Source organism: Eumetopias jubatus, unplaced genomic scaffold (assembly GCF_037043125.1).
Source record: "Eumetopias jubatus isolate StellerSeaLion01/CBP00866 unplaced genomic scaffold, mEumJub1_p1.0 scaffold_5, whole genome shotgun sequence".
Lineage (NCBI taxonomy): Eukaryota > Metazoa > Chordata > Mammalia > Carnivora > Otariidae > Eumetopias > Eumetopias jubatus.
This window is the reverse complement of record NW_028274811.1, coordinates 12,202,898-12,226,596: the sequence shown is the minus strand read 5'-3', so window position 1 is coordinate 12,226,596 and position 23,699 is coordinate 12,202,898. Positions and strand designations below refer to the sequence as shown.

Below are 23,699 nucleotides of genomic sequence, written 5' to 3'. Positions count from 1 at the left end.
AGAGCGGTGCAGAATTCAGGAGTAGGAAACAGAGGCTCTCTTTCAGACCGCGATATAAGCAAAAAAGAAGAGAAATTCTGCATTTCCAAGTCCGGCTTAATTTCGCTACTCCTGTTCTCTTATCAGTATTAAGAGATGAGCTATGAAACCCAGGAATGTCAAAAAAAGACAGTCTAGATGCAAGCATTCTTGAGTTGTAAATGAACATGTTCCTAACAGCTGGATAGAAACCAGACTATGTGCACCAAAGCCAATGTTTGAAGCTGCGTGGAGAAGAACAAACTCTACACAGAAGGAGGTTTCTTAAATGTCACCCGAGTGCTGTGGGGGCATTTAAGAATGGTGCTTCCACAGAAATCATTAGAATGTAGGTGACCCACTTGGCTTCTCTGCTTTTTCCTGAGGTCTTCTTCACATAGGTTGTCTGTTATGTGCAGCACTGGAGTCTCCTGGGAACCCAACTTATTATAATAACTAATAAAGAAGAACGCAATTCATTCCTCATTGTGATCTTTCTTTCTGGTCACCAATATTTTATTTATCACATACATGGTGATCACAGCCCAAGGTTGGAGCCACTTGGGAATCTGTCCTCCGTTCTACCAGAGGCACTGTTTCCACATTCACAGAAGTTGCCTTGATGTCTTTTCAAACATTGTTCAAGAGGCTGCTACAGCTAAGGTGGTTTAATGAGCCAAAGACTCTAATGGAAAATCACAGGTTAAATTTTATTTCTACTGGAAAGAAGAGGTAGTGCGGCTTCCTTTAAACCACTGTGACAGTTGACATCAAAGCACCTGATGCAACCTGTATGTAACCTTGCGGGATGCTGGCAGGAAGGCTTAGGAATGTGTTCATAGGAAGAATCCAGAGTTTCTGCCGTAACTCCCAACCTGGCCATTCTTTTCCTGATTTCATCCTCTGGTAGGCTCCTCTGGATCTCAAAAAGCTATCCCTTTCTAATCTGAATCATGGCCTCAAGAACAACCTCTCCCAAGTATGAGTCATAAACCATGGGACTGACTTTGCCAGAACAAGACTCGGAAGGCATAGTCATGGCAACGTGGGGCAGTTGAGGCTGCCATTCCAGGGAAGCGGTGGCGGGAGCAGCTCCCTTGAGAAAGCCATCACTTCTCTTAGAACTGGGGAACCCGTGAAGTTGAGCTGAAGCTGAAAACTAGACACACCCTCCGTGAGAAAGGCTTGGTGGGAAGGGCTCGGGACCGCTGAGTTGTTTCTGAGAGGCGAGAGGCGAGAGGCTCATCCACTACCATCCACCTGCCCATTCAGTCACAAATGCTGACCCCAGAGTGGACACATCCTGCCTTTAGTGGTGCTATGGGAATACCAGAGAAGTACCCTGGTATTTCTTGAGCACGTGCTGTCAGACACTGCTGGGTACTTTTGCCATTATCCTCCCCACACAGGGAGGTAAGTGACATCATCCCCATCTTGTGCACAAGCAAAATCAAGGCCCAGAGAAATATAAGTGAACCTCCCAGGCTCACCCAGCAAGCAGCAGAGATAGGATCTGGCCCTTCACCCTCTAACTGCAAGGGCAGGGAGTCTTCTGCGGAACCCTAGCCCCCAAGCCTGTTATTTCTAGGGCAATCTCCTTTCAGTCCTACAGCCAGCTTGGGGGTCCCCCTCCTGGCCTCTGAGCAAAGGGAATGTGGGGGTCTCTGGCGATGTGTTGCCTAACTGTATTTGTGATGCAAACAGGGCACTCCAGTTCCCTCTTGCCCAGCACCACCACGTCAGATGCGGCGGCTCAAGAGGGGTATGAGTCTAGGGCAGGAATGCTGGACTGGAAGGATCTGCTCGATTCACCTGACAGGACAGACTCTTTGGGGGCGGTGTCTTCCCGTAATCACCAAGACAAGAAGGGTAAGGCCTTGGAAATGCCTCTTCCTCTGGGGGGAGAGGGAGGGAAAAGTGAGGAGGACTGTGTAACTGCTTCCAGCTGCATCGTAGCAGTGTTCAAGGCACCTCCAACACAGTGATTGAAAGCATCTCAAAAAAGACTACAATCCAATCCTCTGTGCTCGGCTTGATCCTCAATTATTCCCCGATCAAGGAGAAACCACACAAAACAAATAACACATCCTCTAAGCTCCCTCCATCCAAAAGAGGTGCGGCTTGGCCCAAAGCAGATCCCTCTCCACTCCTCTGAGCTCATTCTGTGATTCTGGGTCCTCCTTTCCCATTCCACAACGGGATGGAATGCAGGGCCGCTGGCACGTGCACGTAATCCAAGCAAAGGCCCGTTTAATGTGAGAGAGAGCAGGGCAGAGTCTTTACTGGCCCGTAGCATCCCACCCTCACGCGTGGTGCTGAGTGTGAATAGAGCTGTCATCCTGCGAGGTACTGTAACTGCCCTTTGAAGACAACAGCTGAGACAAAAATATGTTATTTAATCAAGCAGAATTGCTATGCATTTAAAACAGAAAGGAAGCTGCGCTCCTTTCTGAAAGCTGAAAGGGACTCTACTGTGAACTGTCCTAAATTCTCCCCTGCTTTCTCTGCTCAACTAGAGACAGGAAATGTCCTCTCTTTTCTCACCAGTGGCTGCTTCTGGTAACACATCCTACTTTAGTTGCAGCTGCAACCAAAGAGGCCTTTACTTGTCCAAAAAACAGTCTTGTAATCAGAGACTGAAAAGCCCAGTTATGTTGAGAGCTGTTTCCCCTCATTCAGAATTGTTCACTTCTATATGTTCTCAAGGGTTTCATCCAAGCGCGGGTTGGGAATCTCGAGGGCAGACCAGTCACTGTGACCCTTGGAGGCCAGTCTCTGTCGTGTCCCTCCCTTGGGATTTTCTATGTACGTATTTCCATCTTTACTTTGAGAGACTGTTGGCCAGGAAGCCCCCCGCACACTAGACCCTCGCCCTCTTTTCTGCGACTCACCTCCACTGCTGTGTGGGCCAAGCCGCAATGCAAAGGTGTAGCCCTTGTAACTTATTCCAGAGCATGTCCCCTCAAAAATCAATTTTCTTATTCCCCTAGAACTTCTGATTCATATTCCCTGTCCCAGATCTTAAAAAGAGTGGCTTCTGCCTCGGCAGCCACCTGAAGCTGGCGGCATCCCTGCTCTTAGCATTCCGCCAGCGCGCCAGGCTCATGGGTGACAGGACAGAACTATCACGGTGGGCCACAAGCCCTACCATGTGCCATTATTTGTTATGTGTGGCTCCAGACCGCAGATGTGTTGGTCTTGGCCGAGTTCTCCAGAAGAGACAGCTCCGTGAAATCACTTGGTGTTTGGTCACTGTGACTTTCTGAAAATCCAAACAGCCGTTCTAGTGGAGCATTAAGTATGTCAACCAGATCGCTAGCTGTTGGTTACAGTCATTTTCTCTTCACTTCACTGAGACGGGTGGCATGACTCCTCCAGTTGTTAACTCCCCCAAGGGATGGAGGTTATCAAAGAGTCCAATTAACACTGTGACAGATCATTTTAAAATTCGGCACTGTTCGTTCTCTTGGGTCTTATTATGAATATTGACAAAGCTGGAAGCAGTCTACAGTTGTCAAACAATGGTGGCAGAGGTGATTGCATGGGCGTTTCACACGATCACTGTTCCTGTGCCTTTAACTCCTTGCCTTGCCCCGTCAATTCGAGTCGGGTTTTTGACAACTGAGTATGTATTTGATGGGGCAATGACAATGGGTTCTTATGCAGAAAAATTTTTCAAAAACAAAATGTAGCTTAATGTTCCTTTTGCCATGATTTTTATGATTTTAATTTCCATTTTGCTCTGAATGGTTTTTCTGTTTAATGTTCATGATTTATTTTCAACGTCTGTTCTGTTTTGCTAAGCACTGTGTGGTATGACTTGGTGATGGCGTGATTCCGTTGGAAAAGTCTTATTTCTTTTCTGACTCATGATGACGTCCCTTAACTCAGCCCAATCTGTGATCTCCTCGCTTCTTTTCATTTCCTGATGTGGGTGCCTTAATGATGTCACATCCGTGTGCACAGCATCTCCCAGGATGCAAGAGTTTCATGGGTTTTGCGAGGGCCTCTGGCGGGTGCTCTTTTCACTGGGTCGATTGTCTCATGGGAATGTGACATTTGTGTGCCCCAGCTTTAGGAGCTAAATATACTCTGGAATTGTTCCTAAAATACCACACATTTCCCCGCTAAGCAGAAAATGTGTCCCGCTCACCAGCTTGCTGAGGAGTCAAGTGCCCCATGCCTTTTTTTTTTTTTTTTTTTAATTTGGCTGCTGAGTAAGAGGCTCCGCCCTGCAGATCTGCGGACCACCACCGGCTGGCCCCACTCCCGGCCCCACGCCACCCCCAAACACCCCTGCATTTCCAGAGTATGTTTGCTTGCCTTTTCCTTTCTTTTCCTTTGCTGTTGTCTTTCGTCTCGATTTAATCCCGTATGTTCTTCACATTCTGTCAAAGCACCAATCCTCACCTTGCAATCTAACCCCCTTCTGCTACCATTGTTCTCAGCCTCCCCCTTTCCAAATAATAGACCCAAGCCCTCTGCCCTTCTGTGCAATGTTCCAAGGCTCTTTCCTTCTACACTGTGAGGAGCATTCTGAGGCTGTATGGACACAGACAGTCATACTAACAAAGCGGGAGAAGAGGCCTGTAAGGCTCACAGAAGCATTATCACTGAAAATGAAGTCATTTTCTCTCTCAGTAACTGGCCTTGCCCTTCATTACCCTACTGGCCTTGTCTAATGTCTCTTGTCCTTGCTGCTTTTCTTTAAAATTGCTTGATATCTTTCAAGCCCTAGATTCATTAGTAAAAACACAGCCAACTGCTCTGTTTTATCTCTGGGTCCCTAGATGTCTGGAGCCTCTAGAGCCGGCCCTTTAATCACCAAGTTGATAAATTGGATGCAGCCCTGGCTACTTCTTTCTTGGTTTTGCCACATTTAAAAATATATATTATTTATTCATCCTATAACTATTGAGGTGATAATGAGTAGTTACAAAGGGGCTCTAATTATATATGAATAAGAAAGAAAATCCACTTTATTTTTAGATCTGGCTTGTCTCCCCCCACCTCCCTTCCCACAGCAAAAGAAATAAGAGCTTTCTTTTTTAGGTTAAGCAATACTGAAAATTAATAGCCACTCTTGTGCCTCTTGTTTCTGACCAAAAGTAATAATACCATAAATCCTGATTTCCAAGAAGACTGCAAGATACGTGAGGAAATCGGCCATGTACTGATCTGCCAAGAGAGCTATGCAGTATGAGTATAAAATGTAGATGCTGACCACTGCTGTTAGGGCACAATAAATCAGAACAGAAGAAAATCCCCTACTTCGGACTTTATAGAGTTCTTCTGAGCTGTCAGAAAACAGATAAAATGGTCAATATATACAAAGATGTTCCCATTTGATTGGAAATGCCAGCGCTGTAGTATGCTTATATATTTTGGGCAATCTTTTAAAGTGAGATACTATCAATTATATTTAGTCAAGAGGATATATACTCATTGCAGACAAGAAAAAGATATAGAAACAGAATTTAAATTAGATATCAAATGAATAATTTAAAACATACAGTAAATGTTGAATATATTTTAATCAATGTACAAGCTATTTGTGTAAGCACTTTTTACTTTGGGAAATAATATTGCAGTAAGATTCATAAGGTCTGTCAAGTATGGTGATGAGTATGTTGTCCATACTTCATAAACAATCCCGAACAGAATTTTCTAGAGCACAGAGTGTATCAACGATTCCTCCAACGCAGTGTAGCCTGCAGCAGTAGGGCCTCCCAGTAGGACAGGCCGCTCCTTACAGGACAGGATTTAGGTGGTTCCGGACATCACGGCCTTCAAGAATACTGAATCCTGTGCTGGAAGGTCATGTCCTTTTCATTTCTCTTTCAGTCTTCTTGGTTATGTCAAGGGAAAAGTCTCAGTTTGGTGCTTTATCGTTAACAACTCCCTTAACTTGCTACTATCCCACTCTGACAAGAACAAACAGGCCTTAGACTGGGGGCTTTGCCTTGCAGCTGGAGCTAGCTGGAACTTAAAGCGGTTTTGCTCTCAATTACTTTTTTATGGTTACCTTCTATCTATGAATAGTGACACTCCCCTCTCCCCCCCCCCCGCCATTTATGATGACAAAGTTTCTACTGGAAATACATTTTAAAGGTAATTTAAATAAAATACTAAGTAAATGCAAACGCTGGGAGTACAGGGGGATAAAATTACTATGTAATATGGTAGGTAAGACTCACTGGTATCACTAAAACTGTAGTATTGGAAGTTGAATGACTAAAGTTTGGGTAACTCTTGGCCTCAAGCAATTACAGGAGTCCAGTGAGGATTCAACTACTACCCAAACATGGCTTCTGGCATTTGGAAGAACATGATTTAATAATCACCATGCTTCTGTGGGCCGGGCTCTGCGTGTTGCAATGATATGATCTAGGCCTCGTGACATCTCTTCCAACTACTGAGCTTTGTGACTAGGGATGAGAAGTTTGGTCAAGTAGGAGTTGAGAGTAAAATGGACTTAGATTAAAAGGAAATTACTCATTCTAGTCTTGTTATTAAGCATCTGATGAGATTCTTCTCCAGACCAGCAGTGAGCACCCAAGGATACCGGTAGCTGGTGATTCCCCAAGTTGTGGCTGAGGGAAAGCTGACCTTTGGTATTTCTGGGGCCTGTCTCCTTTTCCGTTATCGGTATGGATTCATGATACAGTGTGTTCCCCTAACCTGGCAGTAACCTACGCTTGACCCCTTTTTCCCTTTGCACTCATTCAAACTCTACCTATTCTGAGCCTCAAACGCTCATAGCCAGGCTTTCCTCATTAACAAGCTGAGAAATCCAATTTTAGGTGAGCAGTGTAGATCACGGAGCCAGGCCCGACGGCGCTAGCATTTTAACAACCTCCGATGCTTAAAATCTAATGGATTGGGGATTTTAAAGTACCCCGATTCTCTCAACGGAGGAAGTCACTTCTTGGCTCCTATCAAGTCTCATGTAGGTGATCCTACATACAGAGAAAATTATTAGTGATGACAAGAGTAAAGGGGAAGAAAAACAAGCTTCTCTTCTTTTCCTGATTCCTATACTTCGGCCAGATTTTCTCTGTCACTTCCTCAGTACCATTACCATAACAAAAATGTTTTCTGAGGCATCTCAAGCAAAATTTATTACTGGCTCCACAGCACGGTACGGGATGCCAATAAGGAGTTAGAGGCTACACTAGAGATAGACACGGTTTCTATCCAAGAAACAGCAAACCGCCAGACAGATGAAGCACACATAGACAAGAAAGTGCACCGAAAACCTTTCTGGCCACCACTGCCTGTGTGAACAAGGCAAAAGTATGCGCAGCGGACTTCAGGAAAGGGCATTAGACGACTCAAGGCAGCTTGGCTGATGTCAAGGACACAGCCTTAGAAGATGGTTTCTCAGACCCTTTTCTTTAGCCTTCCCTTCAGCACCAGTGTTGCGGCCATCACATGCCACTGCACAGGGAGGAGGATGGCAGAGGGAAGTGAGGTATGTTTGGTACAGGATTCATATTTTAAGATTTTGTGGAAATGCTGCCAAACTCAGGCTTTTGTGGAACAGCCTTAGTTTCAAAAAGACGAAGCCCTTGATAATTTGCATAGCTTTTATTTGTAAAACCTATAGTATCACAGCCATTTTTTAAATGTGGTGGTAGGGCAGTCTTGGAGAATTCAGAGAAAAGGGTTCAGTCTGGTGGGGAGACTGCCAGTGGGCAGGGCAGGAGGCTGCACCTCCCACCCCACAATCCACACCTGACTGGACCAGGTAGGAGTGGGCATGCGCAGAGCCCAGGAACACTGAAGAGCCGGGGACTGACTGCTGTTGTTCCAACAACCATTCTGAATTAATTCAGTTCACTTATTTCTGTTTTGAGTGTTAGAGGAAAGCGATCCTTAAAAGTTCATAAAAAGTATCTAAAATTGCTACTGCTGCCGCTGATGAAAATGAAAATACAATTTTTGAAATTGAGTCCATGAGTATTTCAATTTGTAAATTATGGTACACTGGCCCCATAAAGGTTTAGAGTCAGTTTAGTTATTCTCTGTTATTTTAATCTCCAAAGTGTAGATGGGTTGAAAGAATATTTGTGGGAATCATTAGAAACACATTATTTAGGGGTAGCAGAGTAAGGTTACTAGATTAAATACAGAATTCCTAGTTAAATTTGCCATGAATACTTCTTAGTGAAAGTATGTCCCACAGATTGCACGAGACATACTTATACTTGAAACATTATTATTGTTGAAATAAGTTGAAATTTAACTGGATGTTCTGCATACTTGCTACCTGACAATCCTGCTGGAAGAGACTGCTGATAATTTCTTCAGTGAGTACATAAAATCTAATCTCTAGATTACTTCTACCCTTTAACTTTTAGAAAACCCTAGAATAACCCACAGAAAAGGAATTAAAGTAAAAATTTCATTCTGTAAAAAATATTATCAGAAAATTATCACTGAAAGTTATACAGGCATTTGAAATGTTATAGACTAATTTAAAAGATTATCACTGAATGCAGGTGTTCAAATGCCACTTTTTGAGAGAGCGAGCGAGCACAGGAGTGGGAGGGGCAGAGGGAGAGGGACAAGCAGACTCCCTGCTGAGCACAGAGCCCAAGGCGGCTTGATCTCACCACTGAGATCAGACCTGAGCCAAAAGCAAGAGTCAGACACTTAACCAACTGAGCCACCCAGGCGCCCCTCAAATGCCACTTTTAAGTGAGAAAGGTTAAGAAATCAACCCGTTCCTAAAACAAGGGCGTGGTTAAAACTATTGGTTCTTTCTAATTTTATTTAACCTCAGGTTTTTATCAACTGTTATGTTAACCTAATATGTTATTTTTTTTCTTCTTTAATTATATGGCTGCCCTTTTCTTCCATTTCTCATTTCCATGGCTTTGAAGGAGACTAACTGGAATCCAGAAAGCACTAGAAAATATGTTTAATAATGGTGACCATAACCCTAGCTCAAAGAAAAGCAAAACGGCAACCTCACTTTCTTTCTTCATGCATTCAACAAACATTTAGCCAGAAGGTACTATCTACAAACTGTTACAGTGGATACTGATCTGAATTCCACCGAAGTCTTCAAGTCAAGGAAATCAGTTTCACCGGGGCCTCCTGGCTAGCCCGGGAAGCAGAGAGAAGTCTGAGTAAGAGGAGTAAAGGAAAGAGGGGCCGGTGGAGCTCTGAGACAGGAGGGCGGGAGACACAACTCAGATCCAACCTAGGATCTGAGGGAAAGACCGTGCAAAGTCTTGAAGGATAAGAGGAGGGAGAAGGCCATTGCAAGCTAAATAAGCCACCTGACCGGGACAGGAAGCCAGGAGAGTACAGGCTGTAAGGCAGAGTGTGCTGTGACTAAGGTGATGGAGTATTTGGGGGGCCACGAGACCTGAGATTGAAGTGGTAGTCTGGAGCCCTCAAAGTTATGCTAAGGGCTTTGGTCTGTAGCTGTGGGCAGTGGGGGACAGGAAAGTGGATGGGTGGGAAAAAGGGGTGAAAGGAGCGTGGGAGGGAGGGAAAGACCGAGATCGAGGATGACAGACATGTAACAAATGGATCATTCAATAATATCAGGCTACCGGTTACATATATACAGTAAGTTTGGGAAATGGAACTTTACATCTGTTTTAGATCTAAAGTGTCTGTTTCTATACCTCATTGGCATTTCCCTGGTAGATGCTCCTTGCCAAGCTACGAGCTCTATCCTAGGTAAAGCTCCAAGCCAACCAGCTCAACTCCAGTTTTGGGGTTCTCTGTCTCTCTAGTTAAAACACGGGGATGCACAGCACAGAGTTTTCATCCAGATCAGACTCTGAAATCGGGGGAGCCCGAGAAAGAAACGCTAATATAATCCAGGGTGCCACCATTTATTTTTACTAGATTAATATTGCCCTGTCACCTACCAGAAGAATCTATTTGAATAGCCGAGGAAGCAGGCCGGGTGCCGGGCTTTCGGACGGATGATGTGAGCGTGCGCTCCGCAGGAGGGGCTCGGACTGAGCAGCCCATGTGGAAGGCTGTAATTGTTCTCTCAGCCGTGCGGGCAGAGATGTAGATTTGATCTAATTAATTTTGTATCCTCCTGACAACTTGCTGAATTTATCTAAGGTCTTGATGAGATTATTGTGGAAAGGGTAGATGAAAAAAAAAAAGTTAAATGTCAGCCATGTAGGAAGCTGCTTCATCTCCCTGCCTGCCTGCATCTACACACCAATATTTAAAGTTTCTTTTCGAGAGATACCAACTAAAACCTTTTTCTTCACCTAACATCCATTTTCTCAAAAAAAAAAAAAAAATGAAGGGCTGAAATTATGATTATGGAGACTTGAATTTTTTCTTCTAAAATCAGCAACTTAAACCTTAGGTATTTTACAAATCAATTCATCTTCTAGAAGTGCTTCTTACCTTTCATCTGTAGCCACTTTTTCAAGGCACATCACCCTTGACATGAATTCATTTTATGTCCCACCCCCCGCCCTTACCCCCTCAATCTTTTTTTCCATTCTCTCCCATCTTTTGCACAAAAACACACACAGTGACAAAGTTTTCTGACAGCTTAATGGAACTTTCATGGACTATAGGGACCAGGTTAGGCATGATCTTATTAACTGAACTGGCGTAGTTAAAAATTTGCTCTTTAATTGGTTCAACTATACGGTGTTCCTCTAACTTTGTTTGTCCTAACAAAAAAACTGCAAAGAATCGATTTGTATTTTGGATCATGCATAATAATGAAAAAATAATATTAGCTTTATCTCAAAGCTTTCTTTCTGATAGCCTCACTTCCTGGAGTTTTAAAAAAGAAAAAAAAAAAAAAAGCCTGTTACAAGGTTCACTTTGCAAACCGTACTGTTCCATAGACAAAGTAGCCTAGTAAGGGCCGAAGAGTGGGAACTGGGATATTTCCCGAGGACGGCTTCTCTTTTCTTGACATTATACATGAGCACGGCCTCGAAAGCTCCAAGTGCTGCTCAGAATGCACAATTCACGTCCTTACCATAAAGAGAGAGGACAGAAAAACTGTATTCACCTGCTGGTCCCAGGGAGAGACAGGCCGCGCGAGGTAATAGTTCAAGTCCCGCAAAGCGCATGGCCTGAGAAGATCCACGCAGATCCACACAGAGCTGCATCACCTGTAAATCTCCTAGCACCTTCAATTACAGAAAGGCCCTGAAGTAAACTAGTGAAAAGTAGATGGCTGTTCTCAAATATATTGAGTGCATGGTAGACAGGATCTTAATCGGTGTCAGAAAGCTAATTACGGGCAGTGTGAAGGTTTGCATCTTTAATTAATATTTCTTAAGCTCTCATAAGCCTACAGCCTGGGAACTATCTTCAGAAACAGATTCATTTTTTAATGGGATAATAGGAATTTCCCACTCCAATTACTTTTAAATTTCCTAATTTTTAAAAGGATGCATTCTTTTTAAATATGTTTCTGCAATTACATGTCTTCACTGAAGGCAGAGGCGGTCATGAACTGTACAGAAATAATACAAGTTTGCTACAGTCACTACTGACAATGCTTTATTAGGAGGGAAAAGAGTGTCAAGAAATTTATAGGGCAGCAATCTGCATTATGCCTAACCTTTTGGACATATTAAAGCTTGTCATTTCCAGTCCTACAGCCTCTTGTTATTCATAAATAATAGATAACACTGGACACAATCATCTGACATTTGTTAAGGCAATAAATATACCCTAAGTGCTGATGGGTCTTGCACTGCATGATTTAGAAGCACACAGCAGAAATTTAATGTAACTTAAAATGTCTTATATAATTCTATGGATTTGCAGATTCAGTTCAACTCAGCAGATCTGTAAGCACTAAGGTCTGTGCAGTACACTGTTGGGCTCGGCATTTTTATGATCATAAAGCAGGACCTGGATTTGGGAAATGAGCTCCAGCCCCTCCTTCAATTCAGAAATATAAAAGAAAGCTTTCTGAGTTTCTTATTCTCTTCTCTGATCAAGCAGAAGGAGGAAAGATGCCCAGACCCACTATCAAATGTCGCCTGATGGCTGTGCACTGTTTGAGTGGAGTCGATTTCGAGGTGACGTGACGTAATACGCGGGCCTCTCGAGGAGGCCGCTCTAGTCACAGTGGGACTCTGCTTCTTCTGTCCCTGGGGCCCAGTGCTGCCTGGGCTGACCCAACCTGGGCCGTATGTGGGCTCTGCAGTACCAACCATTCCCTGATGGCCCCTGTGAGAGAGATGGGGAGCATCAGATAGTCCCCTCCGTGTCTTCATGCTGAGGCAAATAAAGAAACCGCAGGCATTTTTCCAACAGCTTGTGGCTCTAGCAAATTGGGCTGATTCTGTTACAGCAGGGCCACTGTGTTTTAGGCCGTATGTCAAGCTTCTGTCAGGTACCAAGGGAAAGTGTTAGGGATTTGTTTGTCTTTCCAATAAAATCACATTAATTTTGTATTCTTTGTCAGGAAATGGTAACTGCAGTAAAGAACTGTCATACCTGGGACCACTAAAGACTCAGACTTTGAGCCCCAAGGAAGACTGCACTTATTTATTTATACTAGAAATCATTTTGAAGGTCTGGCTATACATTGCCTCGGTAGTATCTGAGGCTGGGCTTTAAACATTCGATTTCTGGCCTATCGTTCATGTCATGTAGGGCAGGATTTCTCAAGTTTTAGTGAAAATAAGAATCACCTAGTGGGCTTGTGAAAACACAAATTTATGAACCCCAACTCCAGAGACTGTGATTCAGAAAGTCTGGGTAGGACCCAAGGATTTGTATTTCTAACAAGTTCCAGGTGATGCTGATGTTGAGCACAATGATTTTTTTTAATTTTTTTAAATTTTTAATAGATTTTATTTATTTATTTATTTGAGAGAGAGAGATTGAGAGCACAAGCAAACTCCCTGCTGAGCAGGAAGCCCAACAGGCTCAATCCCAGGACCCTGAGATCAGGGCCTGAGCCACCCAGGCGCCCCAAGCAACAATGATTTAAGACACTTTGCAAGTTGCCGTGGGCTATCTTACTTAAGGTCATTCTCTTAATATTTTGTTTTACGTTTAAATCTTTACTTTTCTATTCTTGGCTGACACAAACCTTACCAAAGTATTCAAAGAGTCTATCTTGGACCCTGTACAAGGCAGGTAACTTGTCAGAAATTCTAGAAATACTATTACATTATTTTTAAGATTTTATTCATTTATTCATGAGAGACAGAGGGAGAGAGACATAGAGGCAGAAGGAGAAGCAGACTCCCTGCAGATTCAGTTTGGAGCAGGGAGCCCAATTTGGGACTCTATCCCAAGACCCTGGGATCACGACCTGAGCCGAAGGCAGAGGCTTAACCGACTGAGCCACCCAGGCGCCCCCTTCTATTACATTATTAATTGGGCATTAACAAATGTCCTGCACCATGCCAAGTGCTTTACATGCATTCATCTATTTAACCTATTAAATCCTTCCAACAACACTCGTCTCATAATCAATAGTACTGATGCTCAGAGGAACGGACTTGCCAAAGGTCACAAAGCTAGTTATAAAGCCAAAACTCAAAGCCAGGTCTTTATAACCTCCAGGTTTATGTTCTTAACCAGTTAACACCCAGCCTCATCTATAGTCCAGATCCCAAGAACTGTATTTCCAGCAAGTTTAAGTTGGCAGCTTTAGTATTCAAACAGAACTGCTTCCTCCTATTTATCTTTGCTTTGTAGAGAAAAAAGTCAAAGCACTGCAAATGATTCAAAGAATCACCTGAATTTCACAATATTAGTGAAATTTTAGTGGAAGATCCACTTCACCGTTTTGTAGCTTTGATGCCTTGTGGGGAGCAAATCAAGACGATGGGACTAGGAAGCTGGAGAACAGAAATGCATTGTCTGGTTTCAGAAATTGCTTAGATGTTGGGTTTCCAGTCTTATTAGAAAGAAAACCTCAAAAAGAAGGAAAGTAAACCACATAAATTCTGCTAAAACTTTGCCCATCTGAAATAATCGTTACCTTTACAAAGAGAGTGACAGTTCTAACACATGCAACCACAGACCCACATTTCAGGGCATGGCTTTTAAAAATCATCTTATCCTGATGCCCAATCTAGACCTCAGTCCATGCACTGGTGTAGCCCTCCACGGGCAGTGCCAAGTGGGAAACCTCAGAGATCTGAGGACTCCCCCTGGCACAAGGGGAAATTAAGCTGTTTCTCCTCTAAAAAAATGCGAAACAGAATGAATTTCATGCTCGCTCTCCCTTTTCGGCCTGTGAGGGCATCCCAACAACAAGAAAAAAAAATGCATCAATTTCAAAGGTGACAGAACTGGAAGTGGATTCATCCACAGACAACCACAGTAAGCACTATTTCAGTATGTGAGCTTTCATTTAGCTTCTCAACCCAGGGAAGCTGCCTCTACTTTGGTCAGTCATTAACTTGATAAATCCTGAGGACCATGGCTCCTCCCAGCACCTAATCTTCAGCCTGCCGGGGGGGTAGGAAAAAAAAAAAAGGAAAAGGAAAGTTTGAGTTATAAACTCCGAGCCCATTTCCATGGCTGCTGGCTCTTCAGTTTATTCTTAAGCCATCTGGTACGCGTTATGCCCTAAGACAAGAGGGCTCCTTCCTGCTGAGATAACCACAGAGCGTTCCCACTGCATTTTCAGTATGGTCTCCACTGGGTGCGGTGTGGCTTTGAGGATAAATTGTCTCCAGTTAGGAGTTCTTTTCCCCCTATTTGTTTTCTTCTCTCCTTAATAGGGATTACAGCCGGCCCTCTGTGGTTAGCAGACATGATGCCTGGCCCATGATTAGTTCATTCATTCATACTGCCTTGTGGGACTGGGAGCCTGGCATTTTGTTGCAATAAGATTTTCAAACAAGAAAAATTGGGTTGTTAGATTCCATTCACCCAAGTTCTTATGAGGATTTCAAGGAAATTGCAGGCTTGTCTTACTATAAAGGAAAATCAAGAGTTTATTTTTAGGGAATCGTACTCCAGAGCTTTTCTTGGTGTTTTGCCATCTTTGTTAGCTCTCAGGCCCAACACGAAACCCGCTCTGGCTCGGCCGTGAAGGAAATGTCCATCCTCCTTTTTGCCTTTGCATACTTCTCTAAAGGACACAGAGAGGCTTTGTTGTCTTTGTGGTCACCGGGTCCGCTCTACACAGATACCTATTAATCACTTCACTATGGAGACAGACACATCCATCATATCACAGCAGCTCAGAAACAGGCAGTCCAGTGAGCAGGGGTGAGAGGGGGAAAGTGCGCACTTAACCATTTCAAGGTCCTGGCCGCCAGGGGCTCCTATACTTAGCAAGGTAACTGGGTGGGCGTGAGTAGGGCTCTTCCTTGGCATGTCGTTTAACAGGTGCAGTTGATTCTGTGTGCTTGCATTTGTCTCGTTTCATGCTTTGACAGGACAGACATCTCCCAGCTATTTCTGTAGGATTCAGGGGATAAGTATAGGTGAAAAAAAGGTTTTCATCTTAAAAACAGTGGAAGTAAATTTAGGTGGACTAGCTGTGCTTCTGATGCAAAGGTACTGACTCTCTGAAGTCAGCTGTTTTTCAATGGGGGATTCAACATCCAGCAGAGTAAGCTGAAAGTCAGCTTTCTCAGGAAAGACAACCCATAAAATTGCAGGTACATTAACCAAGAACTTTCCTTCCAAAAGGGACATGTCTTCTAAACATCTTTTTCAGTCACTCAAGGTTTTCCACAGCCTTCTAACTGGTGTTTAGCTCTTGCTCTTATTTTTCCTCTACAAGTACTCATGCATTCATTCACTATTTATTTAGCAGATATTATTAACTAAGCACCTGCATGCCTGGGAATTTAGGGGTAAATCTCCCTCCTAAAACAATCTCGGTGAGAAAAACAAACATAAAGTAACATAAGAGTGATGACTTTAGGATAGAGAAGTGCAGATCTCTGGGTCACGCAGAGAAGAGCTAACCTGGTCGGAGTAAGATGGTGAAGGCTTCCTCCTTTAACCTGAGGCCTAAAGGAGAGGGTCAGAAGAATGTGGGGTGAGCAGGGATATTCCAGGTACAGGGAACAGCCTGTGGGAGTGCCCAGAAGCAAGGGAGAGTACAGCCAAGTGGCTGGTGCTCTAGGCATGAGAGACTAGATGGGAGTCAGACCATGCACCATTATGAACACAGCTTTTACTCTCCTTCCCTCCTTGCATGGTTCTTACTGCTCTCTGCTTCCGCTGACATCCACTGAACTAGAAGCAGTGCATCTCAGGATGCTTCCCCACTCTGGAAGTAGTTCTTGTGTGAGCGTGGGCCTTCTCCCCTAGTGGATGACAGGGTTTGTGCCTCCTTCACCTCTGTCTCTCCAGCACTTGGCACACTGCTTTGGTCTGTGCTCAGGAAATGTTTGCTGAAGGCACCCACAAAGATTGGAGCTGAAACCTTGTTATGCCACGACAATGAGAGTGAAGGCACCAAGAACAGCACAATCCAACCCTGAGTTAGGAGAAGATCTTTTCTGAGGCATGCTGTCCCATGGTGATGGGCTTCCCATGCAGACTAGACAAGTGTAGACAATCCTAGAATGGGCCTACCAGAAACCATTCTCTGTTTTCTAAATAAAGAATAAAGAATTTGATGTTTGAAATTTTAAAATGCCTTCACATGATCATCATAGGAAAATTCACAACTGTGCTGGACTTCCTCTTACTTTACAGTTTATAACTGTCCCTATTTTAATTACATTTTGCAGGGCCTAGGGGGTAGGGTTGTTCATAATCTTTTCATTGCTTCAGCCTCTAAAGAGCTTCCAATTGTCCCTCTGAGACCTCCCTCTAGCATCCCTCCAGCATCTGAAAACTCTCACCTCAGGGGGAAAAAAAGTGAAGATTCTATTCTTTCTCAGTTCTGCCAATTTAAGGCATGATTTCAGAGAAATCTCTAAGCCATTGTGTGCCTTGCTTCCTGCAATAGGAAGGTGGAAAGAATAACCATTTAGCACCTCATGACTGGTGAGAAATAGCTGGTGGTTAATGAATCAATGCAAAGGATGTTTCAGATACTGTTTTCATTATAATGCCCCATTTTCAATGGGTGAGAGCAGAAGGCCCCTGGGGTTGGGAGAGGAAGACATTTCCGGGCCCCAGAATAGAGAAGCCAACTCTTACTGGTCTGGCGGGGGGGGGGGGGGGGGGGGGGGGACCTGGAGAGGAAGTATGCCACCCTACAAAAGCCCCTCCACTTCCCCAGGGTTTCCATGCAACATCTGAAGCAATGACGTTCAACCAGCTCCCTTGGCAGAGTTGTATTTATTTCAAAATATTAAATTCCACTGGGCTAGCCAGTCATTACAAATAACCCATCTACCCTCATCATCTCTTTTGGAATTATCCCAGAATGAATTTTTCATTTTTGATACAGTTTCTCTTATTATTTTGAACATATACTGAGCACCTTTATCGATTTGTCTAATGGATGTTAGGATGATTACATTCTGTTCTATGGATGGAGATATATTTTGGTTCTGTAACTTCAGAAGGTTATGGTCACTGCAAAAATGTCCCACCAAGTTTAGAGGCCCATTTAAAAGCGTCTCTGCAATGTATTGCAAAACCATCTATCTGGTAATCATTTATTAAGTGCCCAACTAAGGAGCCCTGGTGATGGTGAGGGTTATAAATGCATATAAAATAAGGTCCCCGCCCTCAAGGAGCTGAATGCAGAATTTTTACTCTACTAGGAGTCTAACTACAATCACTGCATTTTGCTCAACATTTCCTGCTTTTGTTGTTTTACTTATTTCAAAATGCAGGACCTATAAGGCAATCCTGGGACAGAGGTACGTGTTCCCTTAGTTGCCTCAACATATCCCTTTGGCAACATTTGGACAGCACAAGGTTGGAGCTGGGAAGAACAGGTCTGTCCCCCTCCCCCAGGAGACCCATAGCAAATGGAACCAAATGGAGAGGCTGTGACTGTTACTCTTAAGCCCTGGGTGAGCCACAAGCCCACCACATCTCCTTGGTGGCTTCTTTTCACCTATAGACTTGTCCAGCAAACTACAGCATTTAAGTTCTTTCTTATTCATTGCTTCATTTGACTCTTGCAAGAACCCAGTAAGGTATTAAGTGTATTAACCCCACATCGCAAATGAAAAAAAACTGAGGCCCAGAGATGGGCCAAAAGGTCACCCAGCAGTAAGTGGCAGCCTAAGACCCCAGGCCTCTGGAGATCTCTAGTGTTGCTTGTACCAGCACCCATGCCCACCCCCACCCCCGAGAAGACCACTGTGTTCAATCCTTCACAGTGACCGATGTCACAAAGTTGACTTAACCATTTCCATAAATGCCCCTTTGCCCTGTTCATGAATAAAGAGAAAGCTTTAAGTTTGGAAGGGATTTTCCAGAAATGACTTCTAACTTCTTATCTTCCTGACTTGTGCTTTCAACTTAATCTCCGATCTGTTTCTACCTGTGTACCTGGGATTTCTGAATTTCCACAAGCAGATGAGAGAAGGGCACCTGCTTGGGGTGGATATCTCAAAACTGAAGAGATGCAGGCTTTTAAAGGCACTATTTACATAACAAAATGAGGTGGGGGGTGGGGGGCTGTTTGAGACACCATTTTTCTCAAAGGTCATACCCTATTTGATTTAACAGCCAAAACCCTGAACTCAAATGTCATCCCCTAAAAACGTTTTACCCAGTGAAAGAGCAAATGGTTTCCATGAGATTAAACTAGTCAAGGACCTTCAGACATGAAAGAATAACTATAAGGAAAAAAAGCCATGAATAAACTTGAAATTTTTGCAGTTTTCCCAATTAAACAATGAATGAAACAAATGGACTACGTTAGCTGCCTTCTTTCCCTGTTCCTCTTAAACTGAGAGGTCAATTTCAATTATAAAATACCAAAGCCAATTATAGATAACTACCTATTATTATAAGGATGCATTTATTGGGAAGACACAGCCCCCATGAATATGATTGCCAGGAGGGGATCCATGAAATACCCACTGCCATGAAAAATCTACCTGGTACCCCCCCCCCACACACACACACATCGGTGAGGTCTACCCTGTGGTTAGATTCCACTGAGATCGCCAAGTCAATGAGGGAAATTAAACCCATTTTATTTACAGGTGTACATTTTTGTGTCATTGTACGTAGGTGGTTAAAAGTGATCTTCAATAGAACCCCAAACACAGTCAAAACTGAAAGAAAATCAGTTGCTATTTTAGCATTACAACAAGGAAATGCAAATTTAAGAAAGAACTTTTCATTTGCACAGTTCCTTGGTGACTAGGTATTAAAACATATTTGAATGCAGCAAGACACCTCATGGTTTGGGGAGCTCCACATTATAAAAGGTGTGAGTTACAGCGAAATTTCCTGCTGTTTTTTTTTTGCTTCTCCATTTCTATCCCTTAAAAGTTCAGTTAGATAAATCTGGAAATATTTGAGAAGTGTCACCTTTGGAAATTATTCAGGGTCTTGACATCTTAATACTCTTTCCCCGGGGTGAAATCGCCTGCCGTGCCCCCTTCATTACCAAGGGCATTTTTTTAATCACAGAACCTTTGTTTCTCAAGAGACATTTGCTGCTTTTGTTTATTCCCCCTGAAGTCACAATCCTTTGTCACAGGACAATCATTTCCACAGCAACCGACTGTGATGTCACAAGTAAGGGGAGGAGGAATGTTTCGACAGAAAAGAGAAAGAGAATGTTCTCTTCCACAGGCAAAGGTTTCTGAGTTTTAAAACCATCGCTTCTCTAATCAAAATATTTTAGCAGAAAGACCCCATGACAAAGCTGCATTTCTTCAGGGTCTCAACTGTAACATAAAAAGCATGTCAGCAGAAGTTGAAGGGCTGCATGTTGTGGGCTTAGGAAGGGGTAGAAGTTTTTATTGTATTTCATTCTAATTCTGTGCCAGTGAAATCTGCCAGTAAAATACATTAAGCATATTCCAGAAAGAGTTGATTTAGCAGATGAAAAATATGTCTCCTGAGACCAGAGAAGGTACATTTTCTGTCTTACTATCATTTCCATAATAGGAACAATGTTTACATTTCCTCAGCCCATGCAGTGCCTCTAATGTATTCGTGTTCTTTCACCCTCCAGAGGCAGGAATTGAGGTATTTGAGATTTTATTTTTTAGCTACCGCATCAAGCACTTAAGATCTGACAATTGTGATGTGTATTCTCACTCGGTATTAAAAAATAAAAGCCTCAGTGTTTGCATTTGATTAGAGTCTCTCAGCTTGGTGGCTGATTAGGCAGGAACAGGGAAGGCAACTTTCTTCAGAAACAACATGTCGATTAATGTAGTGTAAGATTATTGACGGGTGTAGTCACATAATTTTTATTAAATTGAAGAGATTAGCTCTGCTGAAGAATCTCACCCTGACAGCAAACGCTAGTCCTAATAATGAGACCTGACACTTTTCAAACCCACTCCAGGGCCCCAAATGGTCTTTTTTTCTAAATACTCGTTCAGTTCAAGTTAGGGAAGAGCTTCGTTCAAATATTCAGCATATTTACCTGAAATTGAGTGTGCATTGCCTTTTTGGGGGGGGGGGGAAGGATGATACAAAATCAGCATAAACATCTGTAATGTGAGCTTTAGCTATTTTCTTTCCCCGTAAATGACACACGAGGTCTTCTTCCAGTTGCCTGAAATGCACACATAGCTTTTTCTCCAGATAGAGGCCACCCTGCCCACAAAGAAGTCATCAGAGAAGACCCTGGAACCCTGGAGCGTAGTGCCATTCGTTCATTTAACAGGCATAAAATTGTTGCCTCTTCCTCTCTGGACTCAAAGTGTCTCTGGTATCCCAATTTTCTGAGGGGAAGACTGAGAAAAGATGAAGGAGGGGGGCGGGGAGGGATAAATTTTGGAAATGAAAAACTGTCCTATTCCACAGACTGAAGCAAGCAGAAAGAGCACATACTTGAGAGAGGGGGAAAAAGCACTTTTTCAGAACACAAAGAAGGCAACAAATGAAGTCTATTTACCTATTTCACGGGGGGGGGGGGGGCCGGCTTGGAGAGGATTAATTAATGTTTGGCAAGCTGCGCCCCAAGACAAGTTATGCAGAGGTGCTACTGTCACTTATTACTGTTATTAATGAACGGGGTGAACGCCAAACAAAAATAAGCCCCGCGGTGCGCTTTCATTTCTTAACACCGTGTGCGATGTCTATTGCAGGAGTGATTCGGGAAAGTTACCTCAAAGGCCATGACCAGCTCGTCCCTGTCACCCTCCTGGCCATTGCGGTCATTCTGGCTTTTGTCATGGGGGCTGTATTCTCTGGCATCATTGTCTATTGCGTCTGCGACCACAGGCGCAAAGACGTGTCCGCTGTGCAGCGCAAAGAGAAGGAGCTCACCCACTCGCGCCGGGGCTCCATGAGCAGCGTCACCAAGCTCAGCGGTCTCTTCGGGGACACCCAGTCCAAAGACCCGAAGCCGGAGGCCATCCTCACACCACTCATGCACAACGGCAAGCTCCCCACACCCGGCAACACGGCCAAGATGCTCATCAAGGCCGATCAGCACCACTTAGACCTGGCGGCCTTGCCCACCCCGGAGTCCACCCCGACCCTGCAGCAGAAGCGGAAGCCCAGCCGCGGCAGCCGTGAGTGGGAGAGGAACCAGAACCTCATCAACGCCTGCACCAAGGACATGCCCCCCATGGGCTCCCCTGTGATCCCCACGGACCTGCCCCTGCGGGCCTCCCCCAGCCACATCCCCAGCGTGGTGGTCCTGCCCATCACGCAGCAAGGCTACCAGCACGAGTACGTGGACCAGCCCAAAATGAGCGAGGTGGCCCAGATGGCGCTGGAGGACCAGGCGGCCACCCTGGAGTATAAGACCATCAAGGAGCATCTCAGCAGCAAGAGTCCCAACCACGGGGTGAACCTGGTGGAGAACCTGGACAGCCTGCCCCCCAAAGTCCCCCAGCGGGAGGCCTCCCTGGGCCCTCCAGGAGCCTCCCTGTCTCAGAACGGCCTGAGCAAGCGGCTGGAAATGCACCACTCCTCCTCCTACGGCCTTGACTATAAGAGGAGCTACCCCACGAACTCACTCACAAGAAGCCACCAGGCCACCACTCTCAAAAGAAACAATACTAACTGCTCCAATTCCTCCCACCTGTCCAGGAACCAGAGCTTTGGCCGGGGAGACAACCCGCCCCCCGCCCCACAGAGGGTGGACTCGATCCAGGTGCACGGCGCGCAGCCCGCGGGCCAGGCCGTGACTGTTTCGCGGCAGCCCAGCCTCAACGCCTACAACTCGCTGACGAGGTCGGGGCTGAAGCGCACACCCTCGCTAAAGCCGGACGTACCCCCCAAACCCTCCTTTGCCCCCCTTTCCACATCCATGAAGCCCAATGACGCGTGTACATAATCCCAGGGGGAGGGGTCAGGTGTCGAACCAGCAGGAAAGGCCAGGCGCGCGCCCAGCTCGGCGAGGCCCTCCACTGCCTGAGTACCCACCAGACCAAGATGGCCGCGGCGGAGCGGAGGACGCTGGGTCCCCCCTCGGGGGCGCAGGGGGACCCTGGAAAATTGGGCCACGTGGTTGGGTGAAGGTTTGCGACGCGGGACTCACCTCCATTCTCTGACTTCACTCTCCCCTCACACCGTGCAGCAGGTCGGACTCACGAGACTTAAATTATCATCACAAACATGAGCCAAAAGCACATACCCACCCACCTTCCCACGCATGCGCGCGCGCACGCGCACACGCTCACCCCACCCACACCCACACCCACACCCACACCCACACCCCACCCACACCCACACCCACACCCACACCCCACCCACACCCACACCCACACCCACACCCACATCCACACCCACATCCACACCCACACCCACATCCGCAGGTGAACGATGACTGCAACACGTTGTCCGTGACTGCACCGGGCGCCTGCAAACAGGGCTGGCGTTCCACCTGCAAAACACAGATACATTTTTAAAAATCATGAAAATTAAAAAGACAAAAAAATAAAGAATTCATTGATAATTCTAACTCAGAACTTTAACAATGGCAGAAGTTTACTATGCGCAGATACTGTGAAATGCCCACCAGTGTTACACCTTTCTGTTATTAGCAGATGAATGCCATGTTGGGCAACTATGTCAGATTTCTGCTCCTCTCTTTTAATGAAATAACGTGACCGTTAACGCAAGTAACTCTTTATTTATTGTTCACCCTTTTTTTCCTTAAGGAAAGGACTCTTCCACCTACCATCCAATGAACAGCTCTTCAGAAAGCCCCTTGAAAGTTAAACTATTTAACGTGAAATCCATTAACTGGAATAATTGAGTTTATTTTTACAATAAATTCACTGAGTAAATAAGTTGGAGCTGCAATTCTGAGCTTTGTGTTTGGACTGTCTGATCTCTAGCTAAAGGAAAGCGTTGAGAGGGAAATATTATTTAAATCAACCAGTTAATTTGCTGGTCAGGTCTCTGGCCCTATAACATGCAAAAAATTAATTAGTTTAAAAGTCCTTCCAGATCCTAACTTCTGAAGCAACCGGAGAGGAACTTTTAGAATGACACATCCCGTGTCCCATTGCTGCCAACAATGTGGTTGTCAGTGGTTCCTACTTTCTGTGAAGGCACCAGCTTGTGATACCCATCTCATTTCACCTTGCATGTGAGACAGCAAACAAAATCCACTAAAGGCGTGAACTAATTAATATGCTGGCTGCTACCTTGCATAAATTAATGGT

At 44.6% G+C, this 23,699-nt stretch overlaps 1 protein-coding gene across 2 annotated transcripts in view; it reads left to right on the top strand.

The window, feature by feature from the left end:
• The window catches only part of SEMA6A (semaphorin 6A), a 57,669-nt gene extending 35,306 nt beyond the window's left edge, over window positions 1–22,363 (top strand). For both annotated transcript variants that reach the window (XM_028092651.2, XM_028092650.2), the window contains 2 exons: window positions 1,723–1,887; window positions 21,165–22,363. In XM_028092651.2, coding sequence (XP_027948452.1) covers window positions 1,723–1,887; window positions 21,165–22,363 — 1,364 coding nt within the window. The remainder of the gene's footprint in view (window positions 1–1,722; window positions 1,888–21,164) is intronic.
• Window positions 22,364–23,699: the final 1,336 nt, after the last annotated feature.